Source organism: Rhinolophus ferrumequinum, chromosome 11 (genome assembly GCF_004115265.2).
Source record: "Rhinolophus ferrumequinum isolate MPI-CBG mRhiFer1 chromosome 11, mRhiFer1_v1.p, whole genome shotgun sequence".
In the NCBI taxonomy this organism is placed as follows: domain Eukaryota; kingdom Metazoa; phylum Chordata; class Mammalia; order Chiroptera; family Rhinolophidae; genus Rhinolophus; species Rhinolophus ferrumequinum.
The window spans coordinates 77,042,717-77,059,113 of record NC_046294.1 but is presented as its reverse complement, the minus strand read 5'-3'; the positions used below and the strand labels follow the sequence as shown (position 1 = coordinate 77,059,113).

Genomic DNA, 16,397 nt, shown 5'->3' with positions numbered 1-16,397 from the left:
GGATCCAGATTTCTACCTATTATAATTTTCTTCTGTCTGAACCTCCTTTAACTTCTTACAGAGCTGATCTGTTCATGATGATATCATGAACTAAAAAGGTTTTCTTTCATATTCTTTAAAAAATATATATTTTTTCAGTGGATTGTTTGCTGTTGATTAATTTGTCTTCTCACATGAGATTATTTTCCTGCTGCTTTGCATGCTGGGTAATTGATTACTATATGGTAGACACTGAATTTTCTATGATTTTAAGTACTGAAGTTTCTTATATTCCCTTAAGTATGTTGGAGATTTGTTTTGGTATGCAGTCAAGTAAACTTAGAAACAATCTGATTTTTGACACTTGCTTTTAACATCTGTTACATAGGTCTAGAATGACTTTTAATGTAATTCATACAGTCAGTATGTGTGGGCAGAAAGTAGGGTTGAGAAGGGTACACAGTGGATCTGGAAGGCCAAATGAAAGTTACCTGATACATAAGAGTAAATGCTCATGTTCATATCTGATGTTCCAATAGATGGTGATTTCCTTGAGGTCAAAATGCCTTTTCCCATTAATATCCTAGAGATTAACAGTGTCTTATACATAATAGATACTTATTAAATGTTTGCTTTCTATGTATTTTTAAAAATATAATTGTAACCTTACATTTTCTTTTAAAAATAACAGGTAATTATTTTAGTAGTGATAGCAATTTTTAAAAAACTTAAAGTACTGTATACTTCTTTAGTAAGGCTAAATAGTTCATCAACTTACATTTGCTTCATCCATTCTATTTTTCTAATTTTTCTTTTCTTTTCCATATCTTGTCTTCTCTTCAGTTTAGAGAAATGGAATTTGCTTTCCTTTTTATTTCCCACCATTACATCTTCAGTAGACATCCAAAACTATTGAGAAATTAAAAATGAATATATAAAATGTTGAAATACTGATTATGAGGTTATGTGGCTATACATGAGAACTTCTGTGCATTCAGGAGGAATATGTCAAGACAGAAATAGAGGAGAAGATAGACATTTTTAAGGAATTTCTAATTAAGTGTTGGGCGAATAACACATTGAGCCTTCAGAAGTACATACCACACAAAGACTGGCAAAGTATTAGTGTACCGAGGTACTTAATAAGTATTTCTTGAAGGAATAAATGAATAGACATATTCTAAGAGTGTTTCTCATAAGAACAGACCTGACCTACTCTTAGAGCTGTTGGCTTTTTTTTTTTTTTTTTTAATTGGGGAATGTTGGGGAACAGTGTGTTTTTCCAGAACCCATCAGGTCCATGTCAAGTCGTTGTTTTCAATCGAGTTGTGGAAGGCACAGCTCACTGGCCCATGTGGGAATCGAACCAGCGATCTTGGTGTTATGAGCACTGCGCTCTAACCACTGAGCCAACCGGTGGCCCACTGTTGGCTTTTGAAGACTCTAATCCTCAAGAAGAATAGGCACCCTCCAAGAACACAGAAGTCTTACCAGCATGTCCCAAGTTGGTGGTTTCCCCTGTATGACACTTTATCCTAACTGGTTGCCTATTTTTCTACTTCTGATTAATTCCCCTTCCCCTACCACACACATTAAATAACAAGAAGGAGAGTTTGTTACCCTCCCTACACACACAACACTGTCTTTGCCAATTTTAAAGTGCATGTTTATTGCACTGTACTGAAATATCCTGTTTACTGACTAAAACGCAAACTTGTTGGGGAGGGACTATTCTTATTTACTATTGTATCCCTAGCATCTAGTACAATGCCTGATACATGGTTGGTATGCAATAAAGTTTGTTGAATGAAGGAATGAATTCATACCTTGATAATTTCACTTTTCATATTTAGTATATTCAGCATACCACATTCTACAATCTGTCTACCAGAGACTGATGATTTGAATGAAGATACTTGAGACCATATAAACAGACATCTAGAGCTAAGGAACCAGATCATGTTAACCTATAAAATGTAAGCTTACAAATATTCTTATGTAGAAATTATATCCACAAAAAAGAGATTAAACATGGGTGTCTATAGAAAAGTCCTTGAATCACACATACACATTAAGAACTATGTATATTTAAAATCATTCTGTTCAATTAATATGAATACATGTTAAATTCCCTAACACCATAAAAATCCAAATGATTTCCTCTGCCCTTATAAGCTCTATAAGAGAAAATGTCATATCGTTCCCAAGAAATTCCACCTCTAGTCCAACTATTAATATAGAGTCAACAACATCTTTAATTTGCTTTGTTATAAAGATGGTAAACTTCTGAGTACCAGAGAGTATCTAAAGATGACCTAGATAAAAGGTAAGTACTAAGAGGAGAAATATGTGTAAGAAAAATAAGATATATTCCTGTATCTCGAAGTACTACTAGAAACCCCAGAGTAGTTAACTTAAGCAATTTTTATCAGTTAAATTACTAGGATTTACTATTTATAAAAAATAATTTTAAAACTAATTTTCAAAAACACAAGTTGGTTTCTAAATAGGTAAGATTCAAAATTATTAATATTTCTCTTTTCTTACTCTATCAGCAACAGGCCTCCAGCCATTGTTCTCTATGCGACGATACCAGCCACTACGATCCTCTTCCTGAAGCTTATCACTTTTAATATGAGATGTATATTTTGCTGCAAGTTTTGTGTAATCTCTAGGACTATTAGCACACAAATCTTCAACATGTCTCTGAGTGAAAATTTTATAGTATATTTCAGGTGGAAATTTAACCTGTAGATGGAAACATTCAAAGGTTCATTGCAATCTAATTACAAAAATGGTTTGCACATTTTAAAAATTACATCTTTTAAATTTCGTATTAATGTGCTTTAAAACTACAAAATAAGAATTCATCCATACTTACCCCACCTAATCTGAATCGTACATGAACTCCAGCAGCAGCATCCAGAAGCTCTGCCTATAAAAAATATATATTACTTTTCAACATTCTGTCTACATCAATTCAGTACTTCTCACACTATCATGTTACAATAGTTGCTGAATCTTGATTATTTATGAAATAGGTCAAGTGAATAAACCTCGAATAATTATTTTTAAATTAGAAAATATTTTAAGATTTAATGTCTTATGCCCATCCAATAAGTAAAACAGCTTACATGATAATTGGAAAAATGATACCAAACTATGTTTCCTTTCTATTCAATAAATAAGTACAAAAGGCAAGTGATTTGTTATTCATAAGCAAAAGTTTTAAATAAGTCCTCAAATATTTGATTTACATATTAAGTATTATCTTACAGGTAAATTCAGAGAAAAAAATTGAGATTGGTCAGTCTGAGTTTAACAGCAGATAATCTTTCCTAATTAGCTTTTATTAAATCAAAAATCCAGGTTTAAATTTTGTAAGAATTATATGTAATTAGTCTTCTAAATTTTGGTGCACTGGACCAAATGGAAAATAGAGAAGAAAAAAAAAAATGTGGTCCTGTATCAGAAGACAGTTCAACCTTGTCTTCTGATAATATTAAGGTAGATGAGAGAACAGATATTTTCCTAAATTTTTCAGTCTATAAAGCTTGAAAGACAGCATTAGTTTTGCATAATTTTCTCCTGAGTAAAATTTATATATATACACACACACACACACACACACACACATATGTTTCAAATATGAAAAAAGAAGTTTTGTAACAAGACCTCAAACTCTATGCTCATAAAGTTCATAAATATATGTATACTTTTATATGTAAAGTTTTCTACTATGAAAGTAGACAAATCTTAAGTGTACAGCTCTATGAATTTTTACCCTTGCTCACTTAGTCAGTTAGGGTGAGGGGCTGATCACATCAATCCAATCAGAGATTGAGCTGAGTCAAGTCTGATTGCAGTTTTAGTAATCCATATCTGGTTTATCCACTTCTAGTTTTTCCCTGTTTGTCTGATTTGATCCTGGCAGTTCTCTATTTCCTCAATCATGAAAGACTATGGGAAATTCAGTTACACTCTTTGGAATATTTGAGCTTAATTCTTTATCCTTCTACTACCTACAAACTCAGCTGGGGGGCTGTGTTGGCTGTGTATTTGAGGCACTTCCCTCCCCTCTAGCATGACTTTGTCTTGTAAGTTTATGAGAGATTATGGGAGATTTCATTTGGTGGGACAGTTTTGTTTAAAGTGGACTTAGATTAGATGTGCCCTGCAAATTCTAAGGCAAACAAAAAAGAATTAAAAAGAAGTTTAGTTGATATACTAAGAAAGGAAAGAAAATGTAATCATATAAATTGATCAACCAAAACCAGAGAAGGCAGAAAAAGAGTCCAAGACTAAACAAACAAACAAACAAGGGCAACCAACACCCTTAGGCAACAAACACTTTTAGGAAATGGTAACAAACATGGTAGATCTCAATCAAATTATATTAATAATCACTTTAATGTCAATGGTCTAAATATACCAATTAAAAGACAGAGACTTTCAGAGTGGATTAAAAAATAAGACCCATCTAAATGTTGTCTACAAAAAAAAAATCCACTTTAAATATAAAGAAACAGATTGGTTAAAAACAAAGGAATGGAGAAAGATAATAGCATATTAACTAACACTAATCAAATAAAAGCTGAGCAGCTATATTAATTACAGACAAAGCTGAATTCAGAGCAAGAAAATTTATCAGGAATAAAGTGTAGCATTACATGATGATATACTACCAATTTACTAAGAAGGTATAACCACCCCTAATGAGTAGGCATCAAAATATGTATGGCAAAAACTAGTAGAACTGCAATGACAACTAGAAGAATCACTATTATAGTTAGAGACTTCAACATTTTTCTATCAGTAATTGACAGATTCAGTAGACAGCAAATCAATTAAACCTAAAGGTACCATCAATCAACTAGATCTAACTTACATTCATAGAACACTTGATCCAACAATAGCAGAATATACATTCTTCCAAAACTCACATGGATTGTTTACCAAGATAGAACACAATCTGGGCTATAAAACACACCTTAACAAATGTTTTTTTTAAGAAAAAAAGAAAGAAAAGAAATCATACAACATATGCTTGGTTGTCCCAATAGAATTAAACTAGAAGTCAGTAACAGAAAAACAAGTGGAAAGCCCCAAAACTTGGAAACTAAACAGCACACTTCTAAACAACAAATGTGTCAAATAAGTAGTTTTGAGAGAAATTTTAAAATATTTTGAACGAAATGAAATGAAAATACAACTTTTCAAACTTTGTGAGATGCAGCAAAAACAGTGCATAGAGGAAAATGTATAACATTGACAGCATATATTAGAAAACAAGAAAGATCTGAAGTCAATAATCTAAGCTTCCACCCTAAAAAACTAGCAAAAGATAACAAATTAAATAAAAAGTAAGCAGAAGAGAAGAAACAAAACTAGAACAGAAATCAACAAAATTGAAAACAGGAAATCAATAGAGAAAAGCAAAGAAACTAAAAGCTGGGTCTTTGAAAAGATCAGTAAAATCGATACACTTCTGGCCAAGATAACTAAGAAAAAAAGAGAGAAGAGACAAATGACTGATATCAGAAATGAAAGGGAGGCCAACACTACTGATTCCATAAAAGGAAAACAAATAAATACCATGAACAACTCTATGCCCACAAATTGATAACCTATATAAAATGGATAAATTCCCTAAAGATACAACCTGCCAATACTCACATAAGGAGAAATAGACAATCTGAGTAAACCAATATCTATTAACAAAATAGAATCAATAATTAAACTTTCAAAACACAAAGCACCAGGCCCAGATGGGTTCACAGGTGAATTCTACCAAATATTTACGGAAGAAATTATACCAATTCTTTATAATCTCTTTCAGAAAATAGTGACAAAAGGAATACTTTCCAACACATTCTATGAGGCTAGCATTACGCTCATATCAAAAATAGACAGATACGTTACAAGAAAATTAAACTATAGATCGATATCTCTCATGAACATAGATGCAAAAATTGTCAACAAAACATTAGCAAATCAAGTCCAACAATGTATAAAAAGAATTATACATCATGACCAATTGGGTTCATTTCAGGTTTGCAAGGCCATTATCACATTACATCAATGGGGTATTTACCTGAAGAAACCCAAGACGTTATTTCGAGGGGACATGTGCATTCATATGTTCATTGCAGCATTATCTACAATGGCCAAGATGTGGAGGCAGCCTAGGTGTCCATCGATGGAAGAGTGAACAAAGGAGTGATAGTGCAAATATACAGTGGAATACTGCTCAGCTGTGGAAGGGAATGGGTTCTTGTCCTCTGTGGTGGCATGGATAGACCTGGAGGGTGTTGTGCTGAGTGGAGTATGTCAGACAGAGAAAGACAGGTGCAATATGATTTTGCTTGTATATGAAATCTAAAGAACAAAGTAAGCAGCAACAACAACAACAAAAAACAGAAACAAACTCATAGATACAGAAAACATTTTGATAACTGCCAGATGGGAGGAGAGGTTGGGATGTGAGTTGAAAAAGGGGAAGGGATTAAGTACAATTAGTTATTAAAAACTAGTTATGGGATGTAGGGTACAGCACAAGGAATATAGTCAATAATATTGTAATAACTATGTATGGTGTCAGATGGGCACTAGATTTGTTGGGGTGATGGATAGGAGGGAGTTGGGAGCGGGATGGAAAATGTGAAGGGATTAAGAAGTACAAGTTGGTAGTTACAAAATAGTCATGGGGATATAAAATGAAGCATAGGGATGATATGGTAATATGGTCAATGATATGGTAATAACTATGGATAGTGAGAGGTGGGTACTAGAATAGTCAGGGGGATCATTTCTTAAATTACATAAATGTCTAACCACTATACTGTACACATGAAATTAATATAAAATAATATTGACCGTCAACAGTAATTGAAAAATTAAAAAAGGGGGAAGAAGGTAAAGGGGAATAAGAAGTCCAAATTTTCAGGTATAAAACATATAAGTCATGGGGATGTAATGTACAGCATAGGGAATATAGTCAATAATTGTGATAGCATAGTACGGTTACTGGACTTATCATGGTGATCACTTCTTTAGGTGTATAAATGTTGAATAACTATGGTGTACCCCTGAAACTAATATAATATTGTATGTTAGCTATATTTTTAATAAAACCTTAATAAAAAAGAAAGAATATATTTAAATCTCATAATACTAGTAATTACATTGAATGTGAATGAAGTAAATGTTCCAACAAAAGACAGAGTATCCTGCTGCATAAAAAAATGTTAACTATGGCAGAATAGTATTTCACTGTGTATATGTAGCACGTCTTCTTTATCCAAGAGTCAATCAACCGAATGGGAGAAGATCTTTGCAAACAACGCTTCCGATAAGGACCTAATATCCAAAATATATAAGGAACTCATACAACTCAACAACAACAAGAAAACAAACAATCCAACTAAAAAATGGTCAGAGCTGTCCAATGTGCTATACACCTGAAATTGAAGTAGAATAATATCGAATGTCAACAATAACTAAATATATAGGTATATATATTCACAGGATGTGGAGTACAGCATAGGGAAGATGGTCAATGGTATTGTAACAGCTATATAAGATGTCATAGGGGTAGCAGCTTGGAGGGTGGATTATCACTTTATGAGGGGTTTAAATGTCTAACTAGCACATTGCTTTGTACACCTGAAACTAATAAAAAAATTCTTATAACTAAAAATAAATAAATAAATAAATAAAAATGGTCAGAGGATTTGAATAGACATTTCTCTAAAGAGGACATAAAAATGGCCAATAGACATGAAAAATGTTCAAAATCACTAATCATCAGAGAAATGCAAATAAAAACCACAATGAAATATCACCTTATACCAGTTAGAATGGCTCTCATCAATAAGACAAATAACAAGTGTTGGAGAGGCTGTGGAGAAAAAGGAACCCTCATGCACTGCTGGTGGAAATGCAGATTGGTGTAGCTGCTATGGAAGGCCGTGTGGAGGTTCCTCAAAAAATTGCGAATAGAATTATCATATGACCCAGCAATCCCTCTCCTGGGTATCTACCCAAAAAATCTGAAAACATTTATCCATAAAGATAAAGATAAAGATATATGTGCTCTGATGTTCACTGCAGCTTTATTTATGGTGGCCAAGACATGAAAACAAACAAAGATGAAATAGTGCCGTTTGCGACAACATGGATGGATCCTGGGATTATTATGCTAAGCAAAATAAGTCAGACAGAAAGAGTTGAGAACCATATGATTTCACTGATATGTAGTATATAAAACTGAAAATAACAAAGGAACAAGACAAACAAATGAAGAAACAAAACCTCATAGACACAGACAATAGTTTAGTGGTTACCAGAGGGTAAGGGGGGGAGAGGGGTGGTAAATGAGGGTTAAGGGGATCCAATACATGGTGATGGAAGGAGAACTGATTCTGGGTGATGAACACACAATGTGATATATAGATGATGTAGTACAGAATTGTACACCTGAAATCTATGTAACTTTACTAACAATTGTCACCCCAATAAACTTAATAAAAAAAATGTTAACTAACAATATGCTGCCTATAAAAGAAAGAGCTAAATACAAAGATTAAGAATGTTGAAAGTAAAATAGTGGGTAAGATGTACCATGTGAAGAATAATGAAAAATAATTGGTGTGACATAGCTACATTAACATCAGAGATTTTGGACCTTAAAACAAAGAATATTACTAGAGATAAAGGGGGACACTTCATAATGATAAAAAGGTTCAATTCACAAGAAAGATATAACAATCCTAAACTGATATTCGGCCAATAGCATGGTCTCAAAATACATAAAGCAACAGGAAAATAGACAAATCTTCAATAATAGTGGAGATTTTAAGACACCTCTCTTAGTAACTTATAGTATAATTATGCAAAAATAATCAGTAAGGATATAAAAGCTTTGATCAACATAACTGACAAATTTGGCCTAATTCACATCTGTACAACACTATGCTCAACAACTGCAGAATACACATTCTTTTCAAGAACAGATAAAATTGTATTTAAAATGGACAATGAACAGAGGATTGAAATCACAGAGCAATTAAGATAAAGACTGATGACAAAAAGATAATGGTTCTCAAATGTTTGGAGATTTAAAAGTATAATTATAAATAACCAGAAGAAATCAAAGTAGAAATTTAAAAATATTTTGAGTTGAATTTGAAGATGAAAATATGACATACCAAAACTTTACACTACAGCTAAAATCAAGCATAGATCAAAACTTATAGCCATAAGTGCATATATCAAGAAAAGTCTGAAAATCAATAAATTCAGCACCCATTTCAAAAAGTTAGAAAAATAACAGCAAATACAACTCAAAAAAGATGTAAAGAAGAAACTACTAAATAGCAGAAAATGGTGAAGTAGGAAAGAAATAAACAATATAAAGAACAACAAAACTGAAAGTTGGTTCTTTGAAAAGACTAATAAGTGAGAAACCCTGATAAGATTCATCAAGAAGGAGACATATATGCCTTCCCATGTTTATTGCAGCATTGTTCACAACAGCCAAGATATGAAAACAACCTAAATGTCAACCAATGGATGAATGGATAAAGATGTAGTGTGTGTGTGTGTGTGTGTGTGTGTGTGTGTGTGTGTGTTATTCAACCATGAGAAAGAAAAAATGACATCCTGTCATTTGTAGTAACATGCATGGACCTTGAGCACATTATTCTAAATGAGATAAGCAAGACAGAGAAAAACAAGCACTGTATGATATCACTTATATGTTGAATCTAAAAAAGCCAAACTTGTAAAAACAGGGAGTAAAATGGTGGTTACCAGGAGATAGGAGGAGAGGGAATAGGATAGATGTTGTTTAAGGGTACAAACTTGCAATGCATAATAAGTAAGTCCTAGAGATCTAACGCAAAGTGAATATAGAAAAACAATAATCATCAAACTTGCTAAGAGACTAGAACTTAATTATTTCAACCACTTAAAAGAAAGGATAATTATGTAATGTGATAGAGGAGCTAATTATCACTACAATGGCAATCATATTACAATTATTATTTTAAAAATAATTTTTTAAGTACAGTTGACATTCAATATTATTAGTTTCAGGTATACAACATAATGATTAAACATTTATATAACTTACAAAGTGATCACCCTGATAGATCTAGTACCCATCTGACACCATATGTAGTTATTACAGTATTATTGACCATATTTCTTATGTGATACATTACATTCTCCATAACTATTTTCTAACTACCAATTTGTACTTATTAATCTCTTCCCCCTTTTCACCTACCCCCCTGACACTTCTTCCAGCTGGCAACCATCAAAATGTTCTCTGTATCTATGAGTCTGTTTCTATTTTGTTTGTTTATTTTCTTATTTAGATTCCACATATAAGTGAAATCATATGGCATTTGTCTTTGTGTGTCTGATATAGTCCACTCAGCATAATACCCTTCAGGTCCACCCATGTTGCAGGTGGCAAGATTTCATTAATTTTTATAGCTGAGTAATGTTCCATTGTATATATGTACCACTCCTTCATTAACCATTCATCCATTGATGGACACCTAGGTTGTCTCCATATCTTGGCTATTGTAAATAATGCTGCAATGAACATATGAATCACATACCCCTTCGAAGTAGTGTTTTGGGTTTCTTCGGATAACCAGAAGTGGGATAAATAGTCCTTCTTTTTCTCGTATTATAGTCTTTGTTTTAAAGTCTAGTTTTTCTGGTATAAGAATTGCTACTCCAGCTTTTTTTCTTTTTCCATTTCCATTTTCATGAACTATCATTTTCCATCCGTTTAAACTCAGTCCGTGTGTGTCTTTCGATCTGAAATGTGTCTCTCTCTTTTTTTTTTTTTTTGTAAAGATTTTATTGGGGAACAGTGTGTACTTCCAGGACTTTTCTCCAGTCAAGTTGTTGTCCTTTCAGTCTTAGTTGTGGAGGGCGCAGCTCAGCTCCAGGTCCAGTTGCCGTTGCTAGTTGCAGGGGACACAACCCACCATCCCTTCTGGGGGTCGAACTGGCAAACTTTGTGGTTGAGAGCCCACTGGCTGATGTGGGAATCGAACCAGCAGCCTTTGGAGTTAGCAGCATGGAGCTCTAACCGCCTGAGCCACCGGGTGAATCCTGAAATGTGTCTCTTGTAGGCAGCATATATGTTGCCACGCAGCAGCCTACCCATTTGTCTCCTTGTACCTGCCCCTAAAGAAAGGAGAGTCTGTGAGACAGATCCTTTCAGGGATTTTGCTTCACCTTTGTGCTTGCACCTTATGTCTCCCTGTTTGGCTCCAGAAAGATGGCTGGTCAGCCAATGATGAGTAAGATTCCCCATGAGGGGGACAACTCAAGCCAGGCGCAGTCTAGTGGGGACCCACTAGAGAACTTGTGGGGTCGATAGAGGTGGCCACAGCCCCCCACCTTCCCCTGGCTAAGGAGAGCCTCTGCCTCTGTGGCTGCATTCCTTCCCACAACCTGCGAGGGAAGAGATTCAATGATGTGCTCTCCATCTATTCATATGCATAAAGGTTTTGTCCCTTAGGGAAGTACGTGCATCCTGAGACTTATGGTTCCGCTGCCTGCAGGCAAGGATGATTGGCTTGAATCAGTTTCTTATTATAATGTATAGGATTCACAGATCTTGAGATTGACTCGTCTAACTAATAAAAGCTAATGCATAGGCCCGATTCAGGGCCCAGTCCTTGAGGCTGGAGTCCTTTGGCCCCGCTTGCACTCTATTCATGGCTACTGTCTTTTCTTAACCCTGCACTGCCCTCCTCGCTCCCCACAACCCTCGTCATGCAGGATGACACACATATATAAGGGTCTTGTTTTCTTATCCATTCAGCCACCCTATCTTTTGATTGGACTATTTAATCCATTTGCATTGAAAGTAATTGTTGATAGACATATTGCCATTTTATTGTTCATATTATTTATTTATTTATTTCAGGTTAAAGAAGTCCCTCTAACTTTCCTTGTAATACTGATTTGGTGGTGATGAATTCTTTTAGCCTTTTCTTGTCTGGGAAGTCTCTGTCCTTCAATTCTAAATGATAGCTTTGCTGGGCAGAGTAGTCTTTGCTTTTCATCACGCTGAATATTTTGTGCCATTCCCTTCCAGCCTGCAAATTTTCTGTTGAGAAATCAGCTGACAATCTTATGGGAGCTCCCTTGTAAGTTACTAGTTGTCTTTCTCTTGCTGTTTTTAGGATTCTCTCTTTGTTTTTAACCTTTGCCATTCTAATTATAATGTGTCTTGGTGTGGGCCTGTTTGGGTTTATCTTGTTTGGGACTCTGCACTTTCTGGGCTTGTATGTCCATTTCCTTCACCAGGTTAGGGAAGTTTTCAGTCCTTATTTCCTCAAATAGGTTTTCAATTCCTTGCTCTCTCTCTTCTGCTTCTGGTACCCCTATGATGCAAATGTTGTTACTCTTGATGCTTACTCTTGATAAGGGTCCCAGAGGCCCCTTAAAATAGCCTCATTTAAAAATCTTTTTCTTTTTGCTGTTCTGATTGGGTGTTTTCTGCTACTTTCACTTTTAAATTGCTAATTCAATCCTCTGCTTCATCTAATCCATTGTTGATTCCCTCTCATGTATTCTTTATTTCAGTTATTGTGTTCTTAATTTCTGACTGATTCTTTTTTTATATTTTCTATCTCCAATAATTATTATTGGAGATAATAATAAAATAATAAAATAAGGAAAGAGACAGTAGTTATCACTTCTATTTAACAATTTACTGAAGGCTCTAGTTAATGTAGAAGGGCAAAAAAAAAAAAAAGAAAGAAATTGTATAATGATTAGAAAGGAAAAAAGAAAAATTCCTTATTTGAGGATAGCATTCTTGCTTATGCAGAAAATCCAAAAGAATCTATGTAAAATTATTAGAATTAATAAATGAAGACAGCAAAGTTGCTTGGAACAAAGTGAATAAACAAAAATTGATTATCTTCTTATGCACCAGTATCAAAAACTGGAAAACAAAAATTTTCTAATTGCCACTTATAGAAGCATGAAAAAGCAAGGTATAAATCTAATAAAAGATATGCAACTCCTCTATCCAGAAAATGATAACAGCATTATTGAGAGAAATTATAGGAGAGTTAAATGGTATTGCAGATTGGGGTTTCTGAAAGAAGATGCTGATATGAAGTTTGGGTGCCACATGTTTGTTAGGGATCAGCACCAATGAAAAGAAGGGGAAGAAAGGATTTGAACTTCAATGCAGGCCCCACAAAACCTGGGCTAATCTTGCAGGGAGCTCTAGAGTGAATATTGCCCAATAGAGTTGTTGTACCTCAGACTGGTCTTTACATCCCCTTCCTCACCTCCACCCCCCACATGCTCAGGCACTGGATTCAGGCTGCCCTGGAAACAGTTGACCTCAGTTAACACAATGTGCACAGCTGGAGGCTCTCTGCTGATCACAGTTGCTGCAGTTGGGTAGTAAAACCCTCTTGTGAAGAGGAATCTGAGCAGCACATCTCCATGTGCATTTAGTACATTTGCAATATTTTACAGCTTTTGTCTATTTCCAGAACATTGTCATCATTCCAAAAGGAAACGCCCCCTACCCATTAAGTAATCACTCCACAGCCTCATCTGTCCCAGGGTTTTGGAAATGCCTGTTCTTGTCCTGTCTGCCATCCCTTTCCTCTAGTGGCTGTGGGAAGCATATGGCTTTAAGTACTAGAATACAGCTCAGCCCTGGGACTGCATCAAGGTGGTAAAACAAAGGCAAGCCTCAGTGAAGATCCCTCAAGAAGCTACCAGCCAGGTCAAAATACACAACCACAATTTTTTAGAAAAAGGTCTATATTTAACGTCCTGGTCATAGCAAGCCACACAAGGAATGTGTACCTTTGTCTCTACAGCTGCCACCACAGTGAGGAATGAGGGATATTAGGTGGGTAAGCAAAACACCACAATGCTTTCTTACTGAAGTTTAATAACCTTTTCTTCATTGAGCACTCTCCTAAGTTTTGGTTGCCCTAAGTTTTGTTTTTTTTGTTTTTTGTTTTTCAATTAAATTCCAGATTTCCAAAAAAGTTGATTTTGACAGTGATTTTCAGAACTCCTTATTCCATTACTTTCTATGATGGTGAAGAATTTGTGTGTGTGTGTGTGTGTGTGTGTGTGTGTAAATTAACAAGCTAATTCTAAAATTTACATGGAAATAGAAATCATCTAAGAATAGCCTGGAAGTATCTTCTTGAAGAAGAATTATAAGATGGGAATACTTCTCTACCATGTAACAGACTTATTATAAAGCTATAGTAATTAAGAAAAAGGTAGGAAAATAGACCAATGGAACAGAATAGAGAATTCAGAAACAGACTCATACACAAATGGTCACTTGTTTCACGATAAAAGTTGTACTGCAGAGCAGTGGAGAAAGGGCTATCTGTTTAATAGCTTTTAATCATTTGGATATCTATGTGGAAGAATATGAAAGTTATCTCTACCTCACACCATACACAGAAAATCAATCCCAGGTGGAGTGAAGGAGGAGGGTCAGTGTGGACTGAGTCAGAGTGGAGAAATTGTCTTCAAGGTTTCTCCCATATGAAGATCTCAGCAGAGGTGTCTCTGCCCAAGGCCTCGGATACAGAGACCTAGGAATGAAGGCACTGGGCTAGGAATGTAAGTACTGTGTGTAAGAGCATGCTCAGCCCTGAGGACCTGATTCCTTGATGCAACCTCCTTAAGAAGCTGTAATGCATTGGCTGTGCACAGTCTGGTGTGAGGAGGAGGCAGCTTTCCACTGAGTGGTCTGTCAGGGAAAGCCTTTGTAATTGCCTGTGACCAGGTCTGAAAAATAATGTCGGGTTTTAACCAGGAGCCAAACTCCTCAAACAGATGGTCGACTTAATTAATTAGTAACCAGGGAAAGGCAAATTTCAAAACTGACACTATTAAGTGCTGCACCAAGGATTCTGAAAGATTGCTGATGGTGAATATGAATTTGTACAGTAATTTTGGAAACTGGTTTGGCATACCCTGTCACCCAGCAAGTCCATTTCTAGGTGGAGTAGAAACCAAAAGAAAATGCACAAGTGCATAAATAAGACATAAATAAGAATATTTTGAGAAGCAGTCATTATAATAGCCTTAAACTGGACAAAACTCAAATGTCAATCAACTTTAGAATAAACAGCAGTATATTCAAAAATGGAGTACTGCCATTATTTTTAATAAAACAAATGAAGTTTAGCTACACAAACATAATGTTGAATGAACAAAGCTAGATACAAAACTATACCATGGGATTCTATTTATATATAGTTTTAAAACAGAGGAAACTAAAAAACAGTGCTAGAATTCAAAATAGTGGTTACAGATTTTTTTTTTACCAGTCAAGATGGCAGAGCAGGTAAACGCTGTGCTTATCTCCTTTCATGACCACATCAAAATTACAACTAAACTATAGATCAACCAACATTGAGAATCACCTGAAATCTTGCTGGACAAAAGCCCTGCAACTAAGGACAGAAGGAGCCACCTCAAGACTGGTAGGAAGAGCAGAGACACAGAATGGACTGGGCTGACACCTGCATGTAACCATTAAAAACTGGGAGGGATATCTCAGCTGTGGAGGTCTCCCCCAAGAGGAGTGAGGGGTCCCATTCCCACAGCAGGCTCCCAGCCTAGGGTTCCAGTGCTGAGGAGAGATGTCCCCAAAACTTCTGGCTGTGAAAAAACCAGTGGAAATTGTGGCTGAGTGAGATGGAGGGTGGCTGAAATCCCAGGTGCTCCTCTTAAGGGACCAGCACATGGATTAACCTGCTGACAGAATCACATGCCCTGAGCTCCAGTGCTGAGGCAGCAGATCAAGAGGCACCAGGGACATATGGGGAGGAACTGAATTGTATGGCTATAGGGCAAGGGCTGGAAGGGCAGCTTTCTCCCAGACAGAGGAGCAGGAGAAAGCCATTGTTTCTTTGTTGACCTCCCCCATCCCAGTGTGCAACATGGGCAGCCACCATATTTCAGCCTCTATCAACCTGGCTAACACCATTCATTAGCGCCACCCTGGTGATTCCCTGAGACACTGCCCCACCCAAATTTCAGGCCCACTGAAGTTGCTTCCAATGGCTTTTCCACACAAACAACCTGTCTTGGCTCATGCTATGGACTTTCCTAAAATCTCTCAAAGGTTAACAAAACCCAAAGAAGCAGCATCTGGCTTCAGTGTGTCCCATACCTCTAGTTGAGAAGCCCCAAGTCTGGCAGTAGCAAGAGCCAATTTCAGTTCATAGCTTGGCCTCTCAAGGCCACCTGCAAGCCCAGGGGGAGTGCCAGCCATCTGCAGATTGCTTTGTGGCTCATGCCAGGTGGCCCTGGGCAGGGCAAAGTCTGCAGCCTGCAGTGGGTACCCTCCCAGGAAGCCCCTGGGCTTGTGCACC

General features: G+C 36.0%; 1 protein-coding gene across 1 annotated transcript in view; it reads right to left on the bottom strand.

The window, feature by feature from the left end:
• The window catches only part of C11H11orf65 (chromosome 11 C11orf65 homolog), a 60,680-nt gene that overhangs the window by 19,122 nt on the left and 25,161 nt on the right, over nucleotides 1-16,397 (bottom strand). The window contains exons 4-6 of the mRNA XM_033121691.1: nucleotides 2,861-2,914; nucleotides 2,527-2,727; nucleotides 758-888 (exon numbers count right to left, since the gene is read on the bottom strand). Coding sequence (XP_032977582.1) covers nucleotides 758-888; nucleotides 2,527-2,727; nucleotides 2,861-2,914 — 386 coding nt within the window. The remainder of the gene's footprint in view (nucleotides 1-757; nucleotides 889-2,526; nucleotides 2,728-2,860; nucleotides 2,915-16,397) is intronic.